Source organism: Sabethes cyaneus, chromosome 3 (genome assembly GCF_943734655.1).
Source record: "Sabethes cyaneus chromosome 3, idSabCyanKW18_F2, whole genome shotgun sequence".
Taxonomy (NCBI): Eukaryota; Metazoa; Arthropoda; class Insecta; order Diptera; family Culicidae; genus Sabethes; species Sabethes cyaneus.
This window is the reverse complement of record NC_071355.1, coordinates 134,817,306-134,843,108: the sequence shown is the minus strand read 5'-3', so window position 1 is coordinate 134,843,108 and position 25,803 is coordinate 134,817,306. Positions and strand designations below refer to the sequence as shown.

Below are 25,803 nucleotides of genomic sequence, written 5' to 3'. Positions count from 1 at the left end.
TCTCCCCTCTTTATAAGGGGAATTATAACTCCTCTCCTCTTTAAAAGGGGGGGCTTCCATACAAATTTCCTCATAACTCGAGAACTAATCAAGCAAATGGAACCAAATTTGGCATGTGAAGGTTTTCGAGGGCAAGAATATTTTCTATAGTCAATTAGGACCCCTCCCCACTTTAAGAGGGGGGGCTACCGTACCAAAGAAACACAATTTTCCTCATAACTCGAGAAGTAATTAAGCAAATGGAACCAAATTTGGCATGTGGGTGTTTTTGGAGACAAAATTTTTTTCTATGATGAATTGGGACCCCTCCCCGTTTTAGGAGGGGGGGGATCCTATACACATGAAATACAAATTTCCTCATAACTGAAGAACTGATCAAGCAAATGGAACAAAATTTAGCATGTGAAAGTTTTCGAGGGCAAGAATATTTTATATGGTAAATAAAGACCCCTCCCCACTTTAAGAGGGGGGGCTCCTATACAAACGAAATACAAATTTCCTCATAACTCGAGAACTAATCAAGCAAATGGAACAAAATTTGGCACGTGGGTGTTTTTGGAGACAACTATTTTTCCTATGATGAATTGGGACCCCTCCCTACTGTAGGAAGGGGGGCTCCTATACAAATGAAATGCAAATTACCTCATAACTCGAGAATTAATCAAGCAAATGGAACCAAATTTGGCATGTGAAAGTTTTCTAGGGCATGAATATTTTCTATGGTGAATTAGAACCCCTCCCCACTTAAAGAGGGGGGGCTCCTATACAAACGAAACACAAATTTCCTCATAACTGGAGAACTAATCAAGCAAATGGAACCAAATTTGGCACGTAGGTGTTTCTGGAGACAAAAATTTTTTCTGTGATGAATTGGGACCCCTACCCACTTTAGGAGGGGGGGCTCCTATACAAATGAAATTCAAATTTCCTCATAACTCGAGAACTAATCAAGCAAATAGAACCAAATTTGGCATGTGGAGGTTTCTGGAGGCAAAAATATTTTCTATGGTGAATTAGGACCCCTCCCAACTTTAAGAGGGGGTGCTTCTACACAAATGAAATACAAATTTCCTCATAATTCGAGAACTAATCAAGCAAATGGAACCATATTTGGCATGTGGGTGTTTTTGGAGGCAACCATTTTTTCTATGATGAATTAGGACCCCTTACCTTTTTAAGAGGGGGGGCTCTCATACAAACGAAATACAAATTTCCTCATAACTCTAGAAATAATCAAGCAAATGGAACCAAATTTATCATGTGGGTGTTTTTGTAGGCAACAATATTTTCTATGGTATATTTTCTATGGATTTCCCCACTTTAAGAGGGGGGGGGGGGCTCCTATACAAATGAAAAACAAATTTCCTCATAACTCGAGAACTAATCAAGCAAATGGAACCAAATTTGACATGTAAGTGGTTTTGGACGCAAGATTTTTTTCTATGGTGAATTGAGACCCCTTTCTTCTTTAGAAAGCGAGTTATGGCCCATCTCCCCTTTAAGAGGGTGGGCTTCCATACAAATGAAATGCAAATTTCCTCTTATCTCGAGAACTAATCAATCAAATGGAACCAAATTTGGCATGTGGAAGTTTTAGATGGCAGAAATTTTTTCTATGGTGAATTACGACCCCTTCCCCTTTTAAGAGGGGAGCTCCCATACAAATGAAATTCAAATTTCCTTATAACTTGAGAACTAATCAAGCAAATGGAACCAAATTCGGCATGTGGGAGATTTTGGAGTCTTGAATTTATTTTACGATAGTTAGGAAGGGTCCCCCTGTGGTAGGGGGATATGGACTCTCATACAAATAAAACAGAAATTTTTGCGAAACTCAAAAACTAATCGAACTCGAAAAATTCGAGACTCTTCCATAAAACATTAGTCAACACAAGACCACAAAAACTATCTATAGTAACACTAGATCATTCAGGACGAGACGGTCGCGAGTGTTGCCGGTGACCCGCCGTCGGAAGCGCCGCCCACTGGGCTTGCAAAACTCAAGATTGTGACAAAAATCATCCGAGAGTCATGATTTATGTACAACACAGGTTAATTTGTGGCAATACGAAGTTTGTCGGGTCAGCTAGTGTATAATATAGCATATTAGTGCATGCCTGAGTTATTTCAGCCACAAAAATTACAAACGTTTACGTTTACCATAGACCTCAAAACATAACTATTAAATCACTGAACCCATTTTGATAATTTATCAGTTTGCTCGCGAGACGAACTGAGGCCCAATTAGCAATTAGCATTAGTTACAGTCCTGCAACTCGCTAAAAAAGCTGTAGTAAGACACGTGATCTTGTGTACGAAAAATGCAAACAAAAGTTAGTGTATACCTAGATAAGTAAAACCTTTAAACTAAAGGAGATAAATGAATTTTTTTAAAAACGGGATAAAATCAGGGGTAGACAAATTCGGGGCAGATAAAATCGGAGAGTGATTATGAAAAACTCCAAGCTTCAGTGGTAATGTTTTTTTTTCCTGAAAAGCTCATTCAAATAACCCTCATTTTGGAACAAAATTATTAATAGCGGTTCAGCGGTTTATAAGTTATGAGTTTAAGGAGTTATATACAGTTAGAATTTTCTAAAAATCGATTTTCTGTTTATATCATGATCGTGGTGTGCATATATTGAAGTATGCACACAGAAAATTCCATGCCAATCCGGCTAATATTAACGAAGTTAAACGCATATTTGTAACGACGTGTCAGAGCGATTGCAGAAGGAACCTGAAACTTTGAGCGTGCGTTTCTCAAAACCGTGTTTTCAAAGTCGGTGAGCAAGAATTCTCGAAAACGGCTGAACCGAATCACTTCAAATTTTGACACAAGTGTTCTAAAATTATATTCTACAGATTAGTCGAAGGTTTTTTCTCACCGATTAATATTTATTATTTTATGGACAATTTAAGAGCAAAATTTACCCCATAAATCGATTTTTTATGTTTAACAAGTCACCATTTCGACAAAAATGATTATATTGCAAAATCCTCCGATCAATCTATAGATAATATATTTTATCACCGATTCCTTTTTGGTTTTTTGATTTTCAATTATTCAGTCCAAAGATATCGTGCTTACCGCAAGAGGCCTTATTTTAGAAGAGTTCAAGGAGATTAACTATAGCAGCTATTTAAATAACTTTTTTCAAAAACAAAATATGTTAAAATACAGCCAAAAGCTTCGGCAAGATTTATACAAATTTTCACTTTAATCAGAATTTTTTTAGAAAAATCCACTTTTTTAAGCCTCCTAACCCCTTAAAGAATATAACCCCTTAAAGAATATAACCCCTTAAAGAAAGAAGTTTGGCAAGAATGATGATTTTTGCACCACCCTTACTTAGAAGATGGTACCTAAAATATCAAATAAAAAATACGGGTGAAAAATATCCCTAACAAGAGCAAATATCTACATTTTGAATGAAATGGAAGAATAAAATTCCCCGCAGTATAAAATATATGGGTTATTCCACGTCAAGTGTCCGAGTTCCATTTAATCGACCTTCTCGGATTTGAACCAAATTTTGTCAGATTGTTCGTTTTAGGTTAGCAAGAAAAACCGTTAAGTTTGGTGCCGTTTGGACATCCCCTCGATTAACGGGAGTACTTCTTTTTTTAAAGAAAAAACACGTTTTTGTTAAATTCTCTTATTTTCTTCTTTATTTCCGGTTATTGGATCGACAAAGAACACCTCGTGGTGATGAATGATTCTTATGTAAAAAAAATCAGGAATACGATGATGATGAAATTTTCAAAATCAAATTGTACTCATTAAGAGAAAAATGTAAATTTAGTTTTTAAATTGAATTAAAAAATATTTGGCAGCACAGGCGCTGCAAATTTATATTTTTTTTCGGATTCCCCGGGCGATTTCCTTTAGAAATACGAAAATATTGTTGTCTTTCTGAACCTAAGATTTCTAATATAAACAAAAGAAAATAAAAAGATTTGACAAAATCGTGTCTTTTCTTTAAAAATGGAAGTAGGTACTCCCTTTAATCAAGAGGATGTCCAATCGGCACGACTTTTATTTAGGGTTTTTTTCCTGCTGACCTGAAACGAACAATCTGACAAAATTTGGTTCAAAACCGAGAAGGTCGACTACAAGTTTGTGCTTTTTCTCGGTCACTTGAGTGTAATCAATATATACAGAATGCCAGTGTCGCTGGTGTTTCATGGATATTTTGGCAAACATGTTGCTGGTTCGTGTCTTGGATACGGGAACAACACTCACCCTTATTCTGCGAGGCGAGTGACGTGACTATTTGGAGTCACCGCGAATCAGGTGACATTTGTCACCTAGGTGACTCGCTTTGTCACCTAAGTGACACGGTCTGTCACTTAGGTGACAGGGGTTTCTTACCTAGGTGACTCGGTTGTCACCTAGGTGACTCGACTCGCCGTGGCGAGTCACGGCGAGTGACAATTGTCGTATTGAGTCACGTGACTCGCAGAATAAGGGCAACTGTAAAATTGCGCAAAAGAAAATTTTTCCTGCCGACGAAATACCCCGAAACGACCAAATCGGGTGAGTTATCCTACGTGATTTATGGAAAAGCAGGAAGGATTTTTTATTGGGTTGCCTTTTTAGTTTGATAATCAGATTCCCGTTTCGAATCGAGCACTCACACATATGCGCATACAATGTGAATACATAATTTTCCAATGTGTGATGTATACCACGAGCACTGCAGCGACAGTGGCATTCTATATATATTGATTCTACTGTCACTTGACGTGAAATAATGACTCATATATAGATCATTTTGCGATGACGTCATTTTGCCGTCAAATGACACCACTTGGTGGTTTGTTTACATGTTTTTGTCACATCCAGCAGTTTCGATTTGAAATTTCGTGAAGGATTACTGCATCAATTTCTGTAAAATGCATGTAAGGCACTTTCTCTTCAATAAAAACTATAAATTTCTATCATTATCTGCCGGACAAAGATAGAAAACTGAATTCAAAATTTAATATCACGTAAACAAACCACCAAGTGCTGTCAAAAAAGTGTGGTTAGGAGCTCCCGTGTAATGATCTATTGTATTTGTACTTTAATTTAAACATTTATATATTTACAGATGTGCCTCCTGTTTAAATGTATATAACAAAGATAAATCTGAGGTGGAAGCCGTGCAATGTGATACAGTTTTAAGGAAACGTCCCGAAGCCCGCTTGGATAAGCTAGAAGCAAGAAAAAAGAAAAGGTAAATCGTTCATTAACTTAAGACAACCCACTATGTAACATTCCGACCGCGATGATGTACATGAATTTGAGATAGGTAAATACCTATCGAATTTTAAAGGGTGTCCACTAGAGTGTCCCAAAATAGCACTATGTCAGAAAACCCGGGGGCTCACCCCTCAAATGATAGCTTAGGGTGTTACAACAAAACTTTTATATGACGTCAACATTGGTTGACGCGATTTAGGGGTCGCACATTTGAGTTTTATGAGAAAATGGCATTTTTCAGGAATAAATTCAAAAAAATATTTTTAGAAATGTTAAAGTAGCTGAAACAAGGTTCTTAACTATTTTTTTACAATCATTGAGGTCTGATACATTCATAAAAAGGGTTAGGGTGGCATGTCTGGAGTCATATTTGGTTACAAAAATTTATTGAATTCGGCAAAATTTAAAATTTTCGAAATTTCATTTAACACTAGATATACCAGACCAGTCATTTTGACTGGCGGTGCAATTTCAATTTGAAATTTCTACAACATCTAACATTTGATTTTAGAAACGATGTTATGACTTTTGTAGCTATAAGTAGAGAATACATTTTATGAACTTAATGTTACTTTATATATATTAGTAACAAATATAATTTTTGTTTTTGCCATTTATACCAGCACCAGTCAAAATGACTGGTGTAAGATTCTATGAAGAAATGTAGCATTTCGGGAGAACGGTGAGTCCGAAGCATGAAATTATTCAGTGAAATGCCGTTCCTAATGGTTCTTGGCTATTTTAGTAGAGTTTTGTCGAGAGTCGGTCCTTTTGGGCGGTTCTATTCTTCAGCTGACCGATTTCTCGCCGGATCTCTTTGAGATCGGAAGGCGAAACGCCCTTATGCTCTCATACGTTGACTTTTGCTCCATTTCCTTTTGCTATCAGCAATTGAGATCCCTATCAAAGAACTGGTTCCGCTCACCAACCACAATGCGTTCGTTTGTGGCCAGGTTTCCCTGCTCGTTCCTACACATATCAGGCCTCGGTGTGTGTCCTTTACGAGATCGGTTCACCTTCTCATAGAACTTGCGCATCTCACTAGCCTGAAATAGTGGTTCTAGCTCTCCTTCTGGCGTTTTGCGGCCTCACTGATGGCCGAACGTATCCTGCTACATTTATCTTAGAGGGTCGAAGCACCTGGCCACAGAGGAAGGCGCATAGTATGCGCGTAGTTCTCACCACATTCCGGGTTGTCTAACTATCGATTGTTTAACCGGGGGTGGCTTTGTCGTGAGGTATATACCGTCGATAATTTTGAGCGCACTTGTACTGCTACTAGGTAATGATCTGAGTCGATATCCGTACACCGTAGGGAGCGTACGTTGGTGATGCTCAAGAGAACCCGACCTTCGATGAGAATATGGTCGATTATGTTTAATGTTAGTTGGTCAGGTGATCCTGGTGGTTTTGTAGATCTATGTGGCGAAAGAATGTGTTTCTGATCCCCAGGCCTCTGGAAGCTGCAAAGTTGATGCATCGCTGGCCGTTATCACTATACATTGCTTCCCTGTCGATCTGAGCGTTCATGTCCCCATTGACGATTATATCCCGTGGCGAGCACTCGAGTAGCTATCGTATGTTGCCTCCAGCTGGACATTGAATGCTTTTTTCTCGTCGTCGGGTCTGCCTTCGTGTGGCCAGCGCACGTTTATGATGATGTAGTTGAAGAAGCGGCCGGTTATCCTCAACACACATATCCTCTCCCGATCCTGCATTCTGTCCATCACTACGAAGCCCGTTCCCAGCTCGTTGGTTGCTCCACCGTTCTGGCAAAATTGGGCCTTGCCGCCACGGATCCCCCAAACCGTCCCGCCTTTGCGTCAGATCTCCTGTAGTGCCACAATGTCAAACTTTTGCGGTTCTAACTGAACGAGCAACATTCTGTCGCCATCCACGAAATTTGGTTTTACAGTTCCAGGTAGGAAGCATCCATTCCAAATCCTTGTTTCATCGCCTGTTCATATTATTTCGAGTTGAATTTTCTTGATTTTTCGTAATATTTTAGATATAAAAAGCTTGCCTTACTAGGGCTATGCTGCCGAGTTTCATGATGGGACTGCCATCGTATAGTGCCGAGACAAGACAGTGCCTCCTTGCCTGTCGGTGTACGACCTTAGTTACCACCAGGGTTGGTTACCACATCTCCGCTAAGATTGCTCGTATTCCGGCTGGTAGGGTAATCAACCTATTTTGGACCCCATCTGTAGCTGTACATAATTTGGACACTTACAGCAAAATCAAATAAAAGTGTCCAAATTATGTACAGCTGCAGATGAGGTCCAAAACAGGTCGGTTACCCTACCACGAGGAGGTGGAGATAGAAGTTGCTGGATAAGAGGCTAAGGACCACTGTAGGGTCTGTGTTGCACATTATGCAGTCGTTCACCAACCGTTTCTTATCCACCAGTCATTTCGCCTGGTTTTGGTATAAATAGGTATATTTAAAATGCTGGTATATCTAGTCTATACCTATAAAGAAGGATTTCTGTCTGTCTGTCTGTCTGTCTGTCTGTCTGTCTGTCTGTCTGTCCTGTGTTCCTTATAGAATCAAAAACTACTGAACCAATCGGCGTGAAAATTTGCATGTAGAGGGTTTTGGGGCCAGGAAAGGTTTTAGTGATGGTTAGAGACCCCTCCCCCCACTAAGAGGGGGGGCTCCCATACAAATGAAACACAAATTTCTGCATAGCTCGAGAACTAATCAAGCAAATAGAACCAAATTTGGCATGTTAGTGTTTTCGGTGACAAGAATTTATTCTAGGGTAATTTGAGACCCCTCCCCTCTTTATAAGGGGAATTATAACTCCTCTCCCCTTTAAGAGGGGGGGTTTCCATACAAATTTCCTCATAACTCGAGAACTAATCAAGCAAATGGAACCAAATTTGGCATGTGAAGGTTTTCGAGGGCAAGAAAATTTTCTATGTTGAATTAGGACCCCTCCTCACTTTAAGAGGGGGGGCTCCTGTACAAATGAAATACCAATTTCCTCATAACTCGAGAACTAATCAAGCAAATGGAACCAAATTTGGCATGTGTGTGTTTTTGAAGACAAAATTTTTTTCTATGATGAATTGGGACCCCTCCCCACTTTAAGAGGGGGGGGCTCCTATACAAACGAAATACAAATTCATCCCATACGGACGCGTAAATGCGAACTAGGTGAGTGAGAGAGTCTGTAGCCGAGCTTTTGGGGACCCGACCCCTCCGCTGAGTGGAAAACTCATTGAAGTACACTCTTCTGACCAGGCGACAAGCTGCAATCGTGGTGCAATAGAACGGTCATTGCACTTTTCGGGGTACATAATGTGCTGTCGCTTCCAGTTTACACACATTCACTCCATTTGGGCAGAGGTTTTGCGTCATCGATGCGCTATATGAATATGAATGCATATCGGGTTATGTCCTGTGATATGCAAGCCACTACTACAAAAGGACACGATTAGGCGTCGCTGGGCATAGAAAATTTGAAACCAAAATCGTAAAGTTTTGTTCCATTGCATATCTAGAGTGACTGCGATTTCTGCTTTTGATATATTTCAACAAATGTATGGTAGAATCACAAGCACCCGATTTTTCATTAGAATACCTACTCAATACAGCCCGGCTTGACTGCTAATGAATATGTGAAAAGCACAACCATATCTATACCTATAAAGAAGGATTTCTGTCTGTCTGTCTGTCTGTCTGTCTGTCTGTCTGTCTGTCTGTCCTGTGTTCCTTATAGAATCAAAAACTACTGAACCAATCGGCGTGAAAATTTGCATGTAGAGGGTTTTGGGGCCAGGAAAGGTTTTAGTGATGGTTAGAGACCCCTCCCCCCACTAAGAGGGGGGGCTCCCATACAAATGAAACACAAATTTCTGCATAGCTCGAGAACTAATCAAGCAAATAGAACCAAATTTGGCATGTTAGTGTTTTCGGTGACAAGAATTTATTCTAGGGTAATTTGAGACCCCTCCCCTCTTTATAAGGGGAATTATAACTCCTCTCCCCTTTAAGAGGGGGTTTCCATACAAATTTCCTCATAACTCGAGAACTAATCAAGCAAATGGAACCAAATTTGGCATGTGAAGGTTTTCGAGGGCAAGAAAATTTTCTATGTTGAATTAGGACCCCTCCTCACTTTAAGAGGGGGGGCTCCTGTACAAATGAAATACCAATTTCCTCATAACTCGAGAACTAATCAAGCAAATGGAACCAAATTTGGCATGTGTGTGTTTTTGAAGACAAAATTTTTTTCTATGATGAATTGGGACCCCTCCCCACTTTAAGAGGGGGGGGGCTCCTATACAAACGAAATACAAATTTCCTTATAACTCGAGAGCTAATCCAGCAAATGGAACCAAATTTGGCATGTAGGTGTTTTTGGAGGCAAGAATGTTTTCTATGATGAATAAGAACCTCTCCCCACTTTAGGAGGGGGGGCTCCTATACAAACGAAATACAAATTTCCTCATAACTCGAGAACTAATCAAGCAAATAGAACCAAATTTGGCATGTGAAGGTTTTCGAGAGCAAAAAAATTTTCTATGGTGAATTAGGACCCCTCCCCACTTTAAGAGGAGGGGCTCCTGTACAAATGAAACACAAATTTCCTCATAACTCGAGAACTAATCAAGCGAATTGAACCAAATTTGGCATGTGTGTGTTTCTGGAGACAATTTTGTTTTCAATGATGAATTGGGACCCCTCCCCACTTTAGGAGGGGGGGTCCTATACAAACGAAATACAAATTTCCTCATGACTCGAGAACTAATCCAGCAAATGGAACCAAATTTGGTGTGTAGGTGTTTTTGGAGGCAAGAATTTTTTCTGTGATGAATTAGGACCTCTTCCCACATTAGGAGGGGGGGGGGGGCTCCAATACAAATGAAATACAAATTTCCCCATAACTCGAGAACTAATCAAGCAAATAGAACCAAATTCGGCATGTGGAGGTTTTTGGAGGCAAAAATATTTTCTACGGTGAATTAGGATCCTTCCACACTTCAAGAGGGGGGGCTTCTACACAAATGAAATACAAATTTCCTCATAATTCGAGAACTAATCAAGCAAATGGAACCATATTTGGCATGTGGGTGTTTTTGGAGGCAACCATTTTTCCCATGATGAATTAGGACTTCTTACCTTTTTATGAGGGGGGGGGGGCTCCCATTCAAACGAAATACAAATTTGCTCATAACTTTAGAACTAATCAAGCAAATGGAACCAAATTTGGCATGTGAGAGTTTTAGATGGCAGAATTTTTCTGTGGTGTATTACGACCCCATTCCCTTTTAAGAGGGTGGGCTCCCATACAAATGAAATACAAATTTCCTTATAATTTGAGTACTAATCAAGCAAATGGAACCAAATTTAGCATGTAGGAGATTTTTGAGTCTTGAATTTATTTTATGATAGTTAGAGACCTCTCACCCCTGTGGTAGGGGGATATGGACTCTCATACAAATAAAACAGAAATTTTTGCGAAACTCAAAAACTAATCCAACTCGAGAAATTCGAGACTCTTCCATATAACATTAATCAATAACAAGACCACAAAAACTATCTATAGTAACACTAGATCATTCAGGACGAGCCGGTGACCCGCCGTCGGAAGCGCCGCCCACTGAGGGGCTTGCAAAACTCGAGAAGTGACAAAGATCATCCGAGATTCATGATTTATGTACAACACAGGTTAATTTGTGGCAATACGAAGTTTGTCGGGTCAGCTAGTTTTAAATAAACGTCAAAACAGCGTATCGAACAGTATCTCAGAGTAACGTACGTATACTATAGGACGTACGTATAGATAGGAAATTTTATGATGAACAACTTTGCCTAAGAAAGTATGGACGTATGTTCAAATCTCGCTGAGGTATTCACGTTTTTCTGAAGAGGGAACAAAACATACTTTCGCGATTTTTAAATTTTAGCAGTTCCACGTGAAAAAGGTATATGATAAAACTTGAACTATTTATTCTAAACGTTACCTACGTGTTTGATAGGAGGAAATATGCACCTTCCATAGAATTTAGCACCATTCAGGCTCAAAAATCACTTTTGAAAAGGGCGTATTTATTTTATATTTTTAATATTTTTATATTTATTAACTTTCTTCATCTGACCTTATCTCTAAGTGAAGGTTTGAACGGGAAAAGCCGGTTTGAGTTGAGATTAATAATCTCATTCTCAAATCGGCACAAAAACCCATTATCTTTTCATGATTAATTAATTTAACATTAACATTTAACTTATTACATAGAAATATAAACCAAATACAGAAAACATTAAATTCGTATCACATTGAACTGGTCTTAATCCTATTTTTAAAAGTATTCGTCGAAATCGTAAAATCAAATTGGTCATACACGTCATTAAAAACACTGCACATCGCCTGGATTGGTTCGTGTTGTCCGTATTGCGTACGATGATAAGTAGGCCGAAGAAATTCTCGGGATCTGAGCGGGCGAGGCATAATGTTAAGGTTAATGCAGGACAGAAGTTCAGGAGCATCGATTTCGCTCTTAAGGAGTTGAGCAACGAAGACAGCTCTTGATACAAATCTCCTGCTACTCGGCGTTTCGATATTAAGTAACTTGCATCTGTCCTCATATGGTGGGAGATTCCTGGGGTCCGACCACGGAAGATGCCTCAGCGCGTATCTGACGAATCTACGTTGTACAGCTTCGATTCTAGCCGACCAAATATATGTAAACGGACACCACACCACAGAAGCCATGTCAAGAATCGATCGCACCAACGAAAAGTATAAAGCTCGCAAGCAATGTAGATCATGGAAATCGTCGGCTATGCGCATGAAGCCTAAATTGCGATTCGCTTTAGAAATGATGTTAGAGTAGTGGTTTTGAAAGGTCATTCTAGAGTCCAGTTCAGCCCCTAAATCTTCAACAACACAGACACGATCAAGGCGGGACCCTTCAATCTCGTAAGCGTACATGATTGGAGTCTTGCTTCGACTAAAGGACTAAAGATGACTGAGCATTTTGACACACTGACGGTAAGATTATCCACGTGACACCACTCTGTAAACAGATTAATATAATCTTGCAGTTGTTTGCAGTCTTCAGTAGATCGCACAGTGAGGAACATTTTTAAATCATCTGCATACAACAGCTTGCAGCCAGGAGGTATCGCAAAGCAAACATCGTTGAAGAATATAAGGAATAGTAACGGTCCTAAGTTACTTCCCTGTGGAACTCCTGATCGATTACAAAAACTGTACGATTCAGTAGAGCCTAGCTTTACTGAGAGTTGTCGATTTGTTAAGTAACTCTTAAGCCAGCGGACAAAGCCATCAGAAGCTCCTAGATGATTCAGATTTCGAAGCAGAATTTGGTGATCAATACGATCAAATGCAGCTTTAAGATCCGTGTAAATGGTATCAACTTGCGCAGCGTCTTCAACCTGTCGAAGGCAAAATGAACAGAACTGCAGAAGATTCGTGTTGATTGAGCGTTTGGGGGAAAAAGCCACGTTGTTCTATAGAGATGTACGATTTCACTTTGCTAAGCAGCAGCTTTCCCACAAGAATCTCCAACAGTTTCGACCCGGCACATAAACAGGTGATACCTCGGTAGTTTGCAATGTCACGTTTATCCCCTTTCTTGTAGATTGGAAAGACATAGGATCTTTTCCAACACTCCGGGAACTTGTTCTGTTCTAATGACATATTACAAATCTGCAACAGTTTACACAGAGTTCCAGCACATCTTTTTAGAACCACCGATGGGATTCCATCTGGACCCGCGGAAAAACATGTTTTCAATTTCGAAAGGCCAGTTTCAATATCAGCTACGGAAAACAGGAGAGGACCAAGGTCCAAAATGTTTTCAGGAACGTAGCGCATCGCAGCATCAATTTGAGAGGATGAGGTTAAAGTCGAATTAAACACACTAGATAGGTGTCCAGCAAACATGTCGCAAGTGGTTTGGATATTGTCAGACGTTGAATCACCGAGATACATGCTGGAAGGAAAGCCATTCTGTTTACGCTTCTCATTGATAAAGGACCAGAACCGTTTCGGATTTCTTCTAAGGTCATCTTGTTTTCGATTCACGTAGCATGAGTACAAATATCGGTTATAAGCCCTATATTCGTTACTTATCAGACAAAAAGCGTGCTTCGTCATGGGATTACGCCTGTTAGTGTACCTTCTCAAAGCAGCAGATCTTTGGCGTTTTAAGAACCGAAGTCTACTATTAGACCAAGCTGGCTTCACGCATGGTCGAGGAGTAGGTATGTGCAAACGAAAAGAATTTCTAAGCGTTGCATTAAAACATTCTACAGCTTGATTCACGTTTCTTACACTGTCGAGATCATCCCAATTCACATTCAGTAGTGATTGGTTTAGTGCCAAATAATACGCTTTGCGAAAGTTGAATTCACTTACAGTCACGACAGGTTCAAAAGATGCTGGGAGCGAACAGCGCAACGCAAGGAAAAGCGGGGGGTGGAATCGATCGGTTTCAACTATCGCTTCGTGTGCTTCAGATAAACTGCACGCGTCTGATGCTACTTCATTCATGAATACTAGATCTAATGTCCGGTTCCTATTATTGACGACCGTATCCATTTGATACTCAGTAAAGCAAATCCATCGACAAGAGCAGCACTGGCTGCAGAGAAGGTTGACAAAGCAGGATCAGAAAAAGCAAATCCACTCGAACATCTAATCCATGATAGATTTGGCTGATTATAATCACCAAACACAACATGCATGTCGTTTGCTTCCAGGGAGTTTGCTTGTTGCAATACGGAATCGATGTGTGCCTCTATAGAAATTGTGCTGCTGGCGAGGTCAGGGCTAATATATACGACACCAAGGCAAATGGACCTACTGAGACCCACAATTCTAACCCATAACTGTTCAACCATGTCAGATGATTGAACTGGCGAGATTTGTGAATTTAAACGGCTAGCAAAAGCAATTAATATACCACCACCTCGTCTCTTCCCCGTGATGTGTGGGTTACGATCATTTCTATAAACGTTATAAGCGTTCCCAAACAATTACGCTGAATGAAAGCACTCGTTAAGCCAGGTTTCGGTTAGAACTATGACGTCGTACTGAGCATCAGTCACCGCGACGAAGAACTCATCGACCTTGGTACGCAGGCCTCTCACATTTTGTTGGTAGATCCTAATGTAGCTATCCTGGTCGTTGTGCTGGTTCGTAGATCGAGCATTGAAAATCGGAGCAAGATCAACGGTGTAAGGCGTTGAGCAATGAACGTTGTGCTGAAAGTAAACCTCATTTAAAAGAGGTGCAGAGTCTATCCTAGCTTCGACGGGGCATATACTGTGTAAATCATTACCTGACAGAGCAGGGAGACCATCTGACTCGTTTTCATACATCCGCTGATTGTCAGGGGTGCTGTGCGGGGCCGTATATACCACGGGGGATGTTGCACGAAACTCAGTGGTACAGTGGTGTAGAATTCGAAAATTAGCATAGTCGACACTTGTATCGCCAGTCACACAGTCGTTAGGTGTTTCAGATGGCACACCACGGCGCGGATTACCAGTAGCAGCAGCATTGGGCATTTGATCCACTTCGTCAACACGTTCCTCATTCGGCTCCAGTTCGCTACGAAATACGCACATTCCCTCAGTTTTTTGATTCGATATCAAAATTCATAGCTTCTAGAGTTTTCTTTTCTCCATTTCCAAGTTTTGCATGCTTCAACAAATATTTTGAAATAAAAAAAATCGAGAAAAAAAAGTTCCAACTTTGAAAAAATTGCAATTGTTTATAAAAATGCACTATTTAACTATTGAAAACCAATCGAAAGGAGGTATGGTATACCAATTTTGAAAGCTTGTAGAATAGTGAAAACATCTGGTAGAAAGTCATTTTTACCTTTGTTATACTATATATTACCTTTGTTATACTATATAACAAAGGTTTAGAAATTGGTCGAAAAACGCGAAATAGAACCAAGGCCCGGAGGGCCAAGTGTCATATACCAATCGATAGGGTTCGACGAATTGAGCAATGTCTGTATGTGTGTGTGTGTGTGTGTGTATGTATGTGTGTGCAGCTCATTTTCTATCGCCTGTTTCTCGGAGATGGCTGAACCGATTCATCTGCTATTACTTTTGTTTGAAAAGTATTTATGCCTAGTATATCACCATTCAGTTGTTTCGTGGTACGACGTTTCGTTTAAAAGTTATAGGCAAAAATGTGAAAACTACGTGACACGGTTTTTTCCGGAACTACACAACCAATTTTAATAATCTTAGTACCAAATGAAAGCTCTTGCTATCGCCAAACTTTCTACCAACTTTCACCGAAAACAAATATGCAGTTTAAAAGTTACGCTTAAAAAACCAGTTTTGACAAGGTCCAAATGATCGCCTGTTTCTCAGAGATGGCCAAACCGATTTATGCGCTATTAGTTTCATTTGAAAGGTAATATAGCCGGATAGATCACTATTGAATTGTTTTTTTATTGGACGTTTAGTTTGAAAGTTATGAGCAACCGTATACACCACACTAAAATTAGCTATAATTTATAATGATTTTAACCAAGTTAATTTGCCTAATTTCAATTATTTTAATGTCAAACGAGAGGTTTTGACACTACGAATATATATGCAAAACTTCGCAAGAATTGGTTTTTCCGGTCAAAAGATATTAACCCTCGAACACTCGCGCTAACTTTTGTAACACAGTTACTCGCGCGCACAATAGCCCAAAACCAAAGAAAACGTGCGCGCTAGATTTTTGACTAGGAAAACTTGGTTTTAAGTTTATCAAACCTTTGGAAGAGTGTTTTGAAATTAAATGCTCTATCGTCTGGTAGCATTTAAATTTTGGCTAATCCCCCTAAAAGTAAAATAAAAAAAATATTTTTCTTCAGTTTCAATATAACACATTAATGTGTTCTGCAAAGTCTTAGAGCATATTATTACAAGAAATTTTGCTGAAGACAGTAACCTTCTATCTCTTTAGCGAAGATAGAGAATTTTATTTATTTTAAAGATTTGAAGAGATTTATTTTAAATGCACATGTAAAATCAGTTTTTCTATTTTAGCTCTTTTTGTAATTGTTGTATGACTTTTTCATGTATTACTCGACAACCACACTTGCACAGTCATGGTCCTTGTTGATTTTTCTCTCGCATTTAACTGCGTAGATCATCAGATTCTTGGGACTAAACTTCACAATGAGTTCCTTTTCTCGGGTGCAGCATGCGATCTGGTGGCTTCATTCTTGGAACGCAGAAAGCAATCGGTCCGCCTGGGTGGAATCCTATCAGAGGAGCGAGATGTTCACGATGGAACTCCCCAGGGGTCTTGTCTGAGCGCGATTCTTTTTAGCTTGTACATAAACAGCCTGCCATCGACGTTAAAATGCAGCTACCATCTATACGCTGATGATTTGCAGGTCTATTTTTCTGGTCCAGCCTCGGATGTGGACAGACTTGTACGAGCCATCAACACAGACCTCAAAGCCATTGTGCACTGGGCCGATGCAAACCGGTTGGCCCCTAATCCAAAGAAAACTCAAGCCATCATCTTCAGTAAGACTGGGCCAATACTACCACAAACCAGCATTAGTTTTTGTGGTGAAATAGTGCCACTCTCTAATGAAGTAACGAACCTTGGACTTAAACTAGATCGCAGTTTGACTTGGGCTCATCAAGTGAACGACGTCGTCATGAAAACCTACAACGTTCTACGCACGTTTCGCCGTTTTTCCGCGGTGCTTTCACTGCAGACACGATGTAAGCTGGTGAGAGCGGTGGTAATGCCCATCTTCACGTATGGCGATATTGTATACTATCCTGGACTGTCAGCAACCCTAAAAGATCAATTGCAACGATGTTTCAAATCAGCTGTACGATTTGTCTACAAGCTGCAGCGACGAGACACAACCGCAGCTGTTCGAAATTCTATCCTCGGAGTCGATTTACCTTCTAACTATCGACTTAGAATCTGTTGCTTCATACGACAGGCCTACTACGGTAACCAACCTGGCTATATTCAACAGCATCTGCAACCCGGGCAGCAACAACGAACGCGATGTCTCATCATTCCCAGGCATACAACAAGCAGTGGAAAAAGCGTACTCATATACGGAGCCACGTGCTGGAATGGTCTCCCAATAGACGCTAAATTAAAGCCAACTCTGTCTGCCTTCAAAAACTGTACAAAAAGACTAGTTTAATGATTGTTTAATGTTAGTGCTTACTTATTAAGAATAATATTTATCTAATTTGTATGTTCTATTTAGTCACATTGTACCTATTTTCCTTGATGTATTTTCCTTGACCTGATACAAAAGTTTCAAACTAACAGGCTACCGTAAGAAATAAACAAACAAATTACAAATTACAAAATTACAAAGTTGTACAAATAGTAAAAATACACAATTTTACTGAATGTAGTATACCTCTATGTCTGCTTGTTTAGGATCTGTTGAACTTTGATTATAAAAAACACCCTAATTTTGACTCCGAATTATTCGACTACTAACAGACGGCTACATTTTAAACATTTTACATTTGCTGATAGTTTTGCTCCATACAGACACCATTTTTCTATATGAAGAAACGAGATAAAATGCCAGTTGGGGCCAATTGCGGTACACCTCACATGCTGCTTGCATCGTTTCTGTGATTTTCGGTCGGTTTATGCTGATCTGTATTCCTAACAATTTAAAGTATTAATGCATCGAATATTTCTGACATTTTGCTCATAACAAGTTTATTGAAGAATATATGTTAGTTAAACAATGATTTGTAACTATATAACAATATGGCATTCAAAAACCTACACATGTTGTACAAAATACAGCAGCGTGAGTACCCGAAAGTTAATAAAAATTGATGAAATTTATTCAAAAAAAACTTTATTGATATGAACCAAATAGAATGGCATTACAGGAAATTATGCATAGTTCAAATCCTATAAACTGGACCTTTACTACGCAATGTATATGTTAAAGAATAATATTTCTTCTTACAACTTAATTTTCCTTGCACTTACCCATATTAATAACAACTTACTCAGCAATTTCATGTGAAAAGGAACTATCAAAATTTATAAGTGCTGCCAATAGATGAATTATTTTCCGAAGACGTGTCGATTTCTATCGCAAATAGTAAGTAAGACCGTATAACAAAGGTTCCTTTCACCATTAGGTGGATTAAATCAGGTTTTTGATATTACAAACTATGTTTACAATCAGCATTTAAAAAATAGTGATTTTTTCAGATTGCAATACTTTGAAAAATCATATCTCGCGAATCCCAACAGTAACATCGAATTAAAAAAATACGTGTCGATTTTTTTTAACAAAGAACGTAAAAAAAGTATTCTGAAGAGAAACAAAATTTTGACTGTAAATTTCCCGTGGAATGAGTTGGGACATCTGCTGAGCACCTTAGAAGATACGGTACTATCAGACACCTGAGAAGACAACTCAGGGAGTGAGGTTTAGGTATCCCGTCCCCCCTAATCGGGCGTGAGGATCCCGACCCACTAAAACCCTACTCGAGTCTCCAGCCTCAATCTCCCTGGCACCACCTTATCGGTATTACTTCAGGGAGGGGCTATTGTGCTTAACGCACTCGCTTAACGCACGCGCACTCGATACCTGCTAAGACGCAGATTGCGTCATGTGAAACTGTGCTATACGCACTCGCCACTCTCAAGCACATGAGACGATAGGTGCTTTCCAGCTTGACTAGATAGCTTTTGGTACCTAACGCCGATGACCACATACCTAAGTATAGACTGGACCACGTTGGCTAATAGCCTTCGCTTGCTGCCGTATGCCGCAGAGCTATTAGACATCATACGAGACAATGCCGAAATAGCTGTGGAAGCCTTCTTGCAGGCATAGTCGCCGTAGCTCCCGAACTTGAGCTTGTCGTCGACCATGACTCCCAGAAGTTTGACGAAATAGTGCAGTCCCCGACGCTGATATTTGCTTGCTGTACCGACTTGCGGTTGTTCACTACGATAACCTCCGTTTTATGATGCGCTAGCTCCAGTGTCCTGGATCGCATCCAATCTTCAACAATGCTTATAGAGTGGGCAGCAGTCAACTCAACCTCTGATAGATTCACCATAGACATCCAAGGTGATATCGTCCGCAAAGCCAACTATCACCACTCCTACCGCGAACCTTAGCTTCAACACCTCGTCATACATGACATTCCATAACACCGGGCCCAGTATGGAACCCTACGGAACCCCTGCGGATACCTAGCCTCTTGCGTTGGATTGTCACCTCGGCTGTCTTAGTGACAGACAAGATGGCATCCACTGAAGATTTGCCTTTTCGGAAGCCGAATTGGTTCCTTGACAGACCGTTTGTACCCTCCGTGTACTGTACGAGTCTGTTAAGGATGACCTCCGTCCGCGCTCACTGAAGTTAATGTTTTATTTTGATTGTTCATATAGAATCCCACGAGTTGAGGGGAAAGAAGAGTCCGCCGCACCAGAGCCCCTCATGATGCGGTAAGGGCTGATTACTGTTGAGGGCGCTCTGGTACTCCACAGGCTCCGTTTGAGGCTGAGTATTTATGAACCCCCCCCCCCCCCCACCATTCATCCCTCGGCACGGGTCGCATAACACCTTGGATTAGGGGTTTATCCATTATTGTTTTTACTTTTAGCCATGGATAACAGCTATTAAAACCATCCTCCTTTGGGGGCTTTGGACCCTCTGCTCAGGTTCATCGAACATGCTTCTACCGAGATCCGTCATTTGCAGCGGAGAGTTTACACTCAGCCTTCGCATGAGTGCCCCCTTCTCTGTCCGCATACGACCCTAGTTTCCACCGGTCGTCCGATTTCCACTAAGGAACGTATCCCGAATGGTACCACGAGGAGGTAGAGATAGAAGTTGGTAAATAACAGGTATATCCATCAACTTTAAAACCTTGTAATTTTAGCTAGAATCATTATTTTCATCAAAAGGCAGGTCTACATAATGTATTTTAGATATTTTTATAGAACCTCATACCAAAAAATATAAGGATTGGTTCAAAATTTTGAGAAAATCAGTTTTTTGTGATTTTCCAACAATAGTGTCGAGTGGACTTGTAGGGTTTCTCAAACAAACGATTCATATATATATATATATATATATATATATATATATATATATATATATATATATATATATATATATATATATATATATATATATATATATATATATATATATATATATATATATATTTATTTATTTATTTATTTATATATTTATTTATTTATTTATTTACTATATTTATTTATTATATATATATGGTATATGGTATATATGGGGTGGTAGGGGCAATATGGGCCACCTAAGCAAAACGCTTCATAAAACATGTAGCGCGTAATCAAAATTCTAATAATTGCCATAAACTTACTGTTTAACGAAATTTAGTGTGTTAGACATTTTTTAACTCAACCCTGTATTTTGGTATAAACACACCCCTACGTATGCTGGCAACAAAAATCAGTTATATGAAATCTGTATCGAAGATCAGACGCGAAATAAAAAACCTTTTTTAATACAGTCCACGAGTGCTTTTTTCCACTGACTATCCGAAGGACATGTTGGTCCTTCAATCCGGATGAATTAGTGTTAAAAAGTTTTTTGATTCTCCTGTCGTGCGCGAAAAGGGGAATTTGACGCGATTTTTAACTATTCGTGAAGTTGAAAACGTGAATTGATTTGAATAAGAAGATTATGACCATTGTACACGTGGTCTAGCAGTGACGTGATATTCTAGAAAGGAAGATAGTGGCATGTTTTTACGCCCCGGAAACGCGAAGAAAGTGTTATTCACGCCGGTGTCGTCGATAAATAGTATTGAGCACACACCAGCGGTGAGCGTACGAGAACAAAAGAAAGAGCAAAGTGATCGGGAAGCGAAAACAAAATGGGTGATTCGGTGGAAGCTTTGTGCCAGTGCTGCAAGACGACGAGGGCTAAAGTGGAACGAATAAAAACGGCGGTTGATGCAGCTGAACTAAATAACAAAAAGTTTAGCATTCATGCAGTAAAACTTTATGTAAAAACCGTGGATTCTGCATATGCAGAATATAATGATTTTCAAAACCGCATCTATCTAACCGACCCCGCGAGAAAAGATGAGTTTGAACCTCATTTTATTGACTTTGAAGAATTTTACGAATATGTACGAATCACTCTGAGTGAGATGATCGAAAAACATGAAAACGACCAGAGAGCTATCGCTGACATAACTACAGCAGAGCGAGAGAGAAAGCTACGTGCACTGACGGATTCCAATGATAGTGGTGCCAGCAGTTCAAACAGTCAGCGGATGCATCCATCGTTTTTGTTACAGCAAATGTCCTTGCCAACATTCGACGGTCAATATGAACATTGGTATAAGTTCAAGGCCAGGTTTTGTGACATTGTTGATAAATGTATTCATGATTCTCCAGCCACCAAGCTTCATTATCTAGATAAGGCTCTCGTAAGGGAGGCCAAGGGAAGAGTGATCGGTGAGCAAACGTTAAACGACAACCATTATGAAGGCGCTTGGCAAATACTTATTGATCGTTTTGAGAACCTTCCAATGGTTATACACGGACATGTTAGGAAGTTATTAAACCTTAAAACCGATGACTAAAGATTCCACTCACGAGTTGAAAACCTTGCTTGACGACTGTACGAAGAGAGTTGAATCCCTTGAGTTCCATAATTTGAAAATGGACAAGATGGCAGAAGCAATCATTATTACGTTGCTGACGTCAAAGTTAGATACAACCACACGAAGAAGCTGGGAGTCATCGGTAGAGCATGGAGTGCTTCCTGTGTACAAAGATACAATTGCATTCTTACGAAAGCACTGCCATGTATTAGAACGCTGTGAGCAAGCTGCAAGAGTTTCTGTAAAGATGAAAAATTTAAGCGTCAAAAATTCGATTGCTTCCACGGTAAGCAAGACGCACACTGCCACTATCCACAAAACTGAATATGGCTGTGTGATGTGTGGAATCGACCATAAAATAGATGCTTGTGAAGAATTCAAAAAGTTGAACGTCGACGCGCGATATAAGAAGGCTAAACAGTTGGGATTATGCTTCGCCTGCTTGAAGAAAGGGCATCGCACTGCGACTTGTAAGATCGGTAAAGACTGTTTGTTGTGTGCTAAGAAACATCATCCTTTGATGCACCCAGGAGATAAAACACCATTTGTCGATGACGCTGCGCAGGCTGGTGGTAGCGGAGCCGAGCATTCGTTGACTGTAGCGAAGTGTTCGGTGCCATTTGAACTCGGCACAACAACGAAGCAAATCCTCCTTGCAACAGCAGAAGTTATGGTATATGATTGTTACGGCGAATCACATAAATGTCGTGTGCTGCTTGATTCTGGTGCTATGGCAAATTTCGTGTCCGAAAGGATGGTTGATTTACTTCGATTGCGACGTGTGGGTGCTAATATACCGGTTATTGGAGTAAACAGAATGAAGACCACAGTCAAGTTTAAAGTTAATGCGGTAATAGTCTCACGAACGTCGAAATGTGAATTTTCTTTAGACTATTTGGTTGTTCCCAAGGTGACTGGGAGGCTGCCAGCGACGAAAATTGATTCGACGAGTTGGCAGATACCTCCATCATTGATGTTAGCAGATCCAAAATTTTACGATCCGTCACGTATAGATATGCTTATCGGCGCAGAAATATTTTTCTCTCTGATGCAAGAAGGCAAGATTAGATTAGCTGCTAATTTACCAGTTCCGCAAGAAAGCTTATTGGGATGGATAGTGTCCGGTCCAATTTTTGATGCTGCAACAATGAATTAAACTGTTAAAATATGTCAGGCTGTTGCAATTCAGCCAACTAATGACGAACTGAACGATCTGCTCAAACGGTTTTGGGTCATTGACCAAAAATAAAATGAAGTATTTTCCGTGCAAGATGAAGAATGTGAACAGCAATTTATTAACTTATCGTGATAATGTTACTGATCCGGGAGACTCCAAGTAGCAAGCCATGAAACGATTCGCTTATTTAGAGCGAAAATTGGATAAATGCCCTGAAATGAAGAAAATGTACGTCGAATTCATTAATGAATATTTAGCGCTTGGACATTGCAGAGTTGTCGATGAATGTGAAACTGCACCTGGGAAATTTTATCTTCCTCATCACTGTGTGATGAAGCTCGACAGTTCAACCACAAAACTTAGAGTGGTGTTCGACGCGTCGGCTAAGAGCACTACTGATTTATCGCTCAATAACGTTATGATGGTTGGGCCAACGGTTCAGGATTCATTGTTTAATATTATTCTGCGTTTCCGTCTGCACAAATACGTTTTCACCGCCGATGTGCCTAAAATGTATCGGCAAGTGATAGTTGATAGCGCTCACAGACAGTATCAACGAATTCTGTGGCGAGAAACACGAAACGAACCGATTAAGGAATTGGAGCTAAATACGGTAACATATGGCACAGCCGCTGCACCGTTCTTGGCAACGCGATCAATTATCCAGTTGGCCAGAGATGAAAGAGAAGGTTTTCCAGTTGCGAGTGAACAAGTTCAGAAATCGTTTTATGTAGATGATGTGCTTACTGGTGCGAACACCTTAGCAGAAGCTAAACAGTTGCAGATGGATTTGATCGATCTGCTGCATCGTGGGAGTTTTGATCTCCGTAAGTGGTGTGCGAATGATAAGGCATTGTTGGAAGATATTCCTTTAGAGGCTCAAGAAAAGTACCTGAAATTAGAGGACAGTAGTGTTAATGGTCTGATAAAAACGCTGGGAATATTATGGGACCCTGATAATGACGATTTTATGTTTTGCGCGAAACCAATGGACGACAATGCCAGCAAACCAACTAAAAGATTGGTTCTTTCGGAAGTTGCAAGGTTGTTTGATCCGCTTGGTCTGTTGGCACCGATTACAGTAATCGGTAAATTGGTAATGCAGCAATTATGGAAAGCCAAAATAGAATGGGATGAACAAATTCCAGAGGAACAGTTTCGAGTTTGGAACAGGTTGCGGTCGGAGCTATGTGATATTAGTTCTTTGAAAATTAAGCGGCGGATAACAATGGATGATGCAGTTGTGGTTGAATTGCATGGCTTTGCCGATGCATCTGATACTGCCTATGGCTGTTGTATTTACCTGCGGAACGAGATGAACGATGGAACAGCTACAGTTCGACTAATTTGTAGTAAATCCAAAGTGGCTCCAATTAAAGAAACACAGAGACCTGTCAAACCGAACGCGAAGGTTGCTGAGATGACAACACCTCGACTCGAACTTTGTACGGCAGAGCTGTTGGCGAATCAAATGAAGGAAGTGTGCGATGCTTTAGCCTTTGACCCACAGCAGGTGGTGCTTTGGTCTGATTCCAAAATAGTGCTGTGTTGGTTAGACAGAATGAAACTTGACACACCAGTGTTCGTGAAAAATTGTGTTACAAGAATAAGACAGCTGTTTCCCAGATGTATGTGGCGGTATGTATCGACAAAAGCCAATCCTGCGGATTGAGTATCGCGTGGTGTCTTTCCTGCTGCTTTGATGCTAAGTGAACTTTGGTGGGACGGACCTGAATTTCTGCGTAGTGCTAAAATTGAAGACGATGCTGTCCTGTTTGAAGAAGATGAATCTGAAGAATCAATGATAGACCAAGTTACGACGATGAGTATTCCGGAGTGTCGTCTTTATGATAATATATTGGCGTGTAGCAATTTTCGCCAATTACAGCGGGTTTTCTCCTATATCGCTCGCTTTATTTACAACTGTCGTGTAAAAGATAGTCCTGTCGTAGATGTGGGAAACTGAACGCCAAAGATCTTAGTGATGGTTTGTTAACCATGGTGATTCTCGTTCAGCAAGCGGTATATCACGAAGAAATCGATTGCATCCTGAGAGGTAAGCCGATCAAGGGAAAATTAAAGAACTTGAATCCTATATATGACGAGAACGAGAAACTTTTAAGAGTTGGTGGCCGTATTAGTAATTCTGATTTACCAAAAAATCAGAAGCATCCGATGATACTACCTGAGAAAAATCACTTTACCACCATTTTGGTAGAGGATTTGCATCGCGAGTATTTGCATGTAGGTCTCAATGGGCTACTTGCTGCTATACGACAGAATTTTTGACCAGTAAATGCAAAGAGAACGATTCATCGAGTACTTTGAAGGTGCATTACCTGTTTTCGGGCAAGACCCAGGGAGCCACAAGATCTTCCGGAATTTCGTGTAACCCCAGCCGACCCATTCAGCAGAACCGGTGTTGACTATGCCGGTCCATTCATTTTAAAGGTGGGCCGTGGTAAAACCAGAATAAAGTCTTACGTAAGCCTGCTTGTCTGTATGGTCAGCAAGGCTATCCATCTGGAATTGGTGACGTCATTATCAACTGAGGGTTTTCTTGCGGCTCTCCATCATTTCGTCGGTCGTCGAGGAAATCCATCAGAAATGTACTCTGATAACGGAACTAATTTCCGAGGAGCTGAGAGACAACTCGCAGAACTTAGGGAATTGTTGAATTCACAGATTTTTGATAAGAAGGTTAACCAATTTTGCCAGTCTAGAGGAATTTCCTGGCACTTC

General features: G+C 40.2%; 1 protein-coding gene across 3 annotated transcripts in view; it reads left to right on the top strand.

Annotated features, from left to right (window-relative positions):
- Positions 1–25,803, top strand: part of LOC128743439 (histone acetyltransferase KAT6A) — a 151,238-nt gene that overhangs the window by 60,348 nt on the left and 65,087 nt on the right. For all 3 annotated transcript variants that reach the window (XM_053840014.1, XM_053840016.1, XM_053840015.1), the window contains one exon: positions 5,097–5,222. In XM_053840014.1, the coding sequence (XP_053695989.1) occupies positions 5,097–5,222 (126 nt within the window). The remainder of the gene's footprint in view (positions 1–5,096; positions 5,223–25,803) is intronic.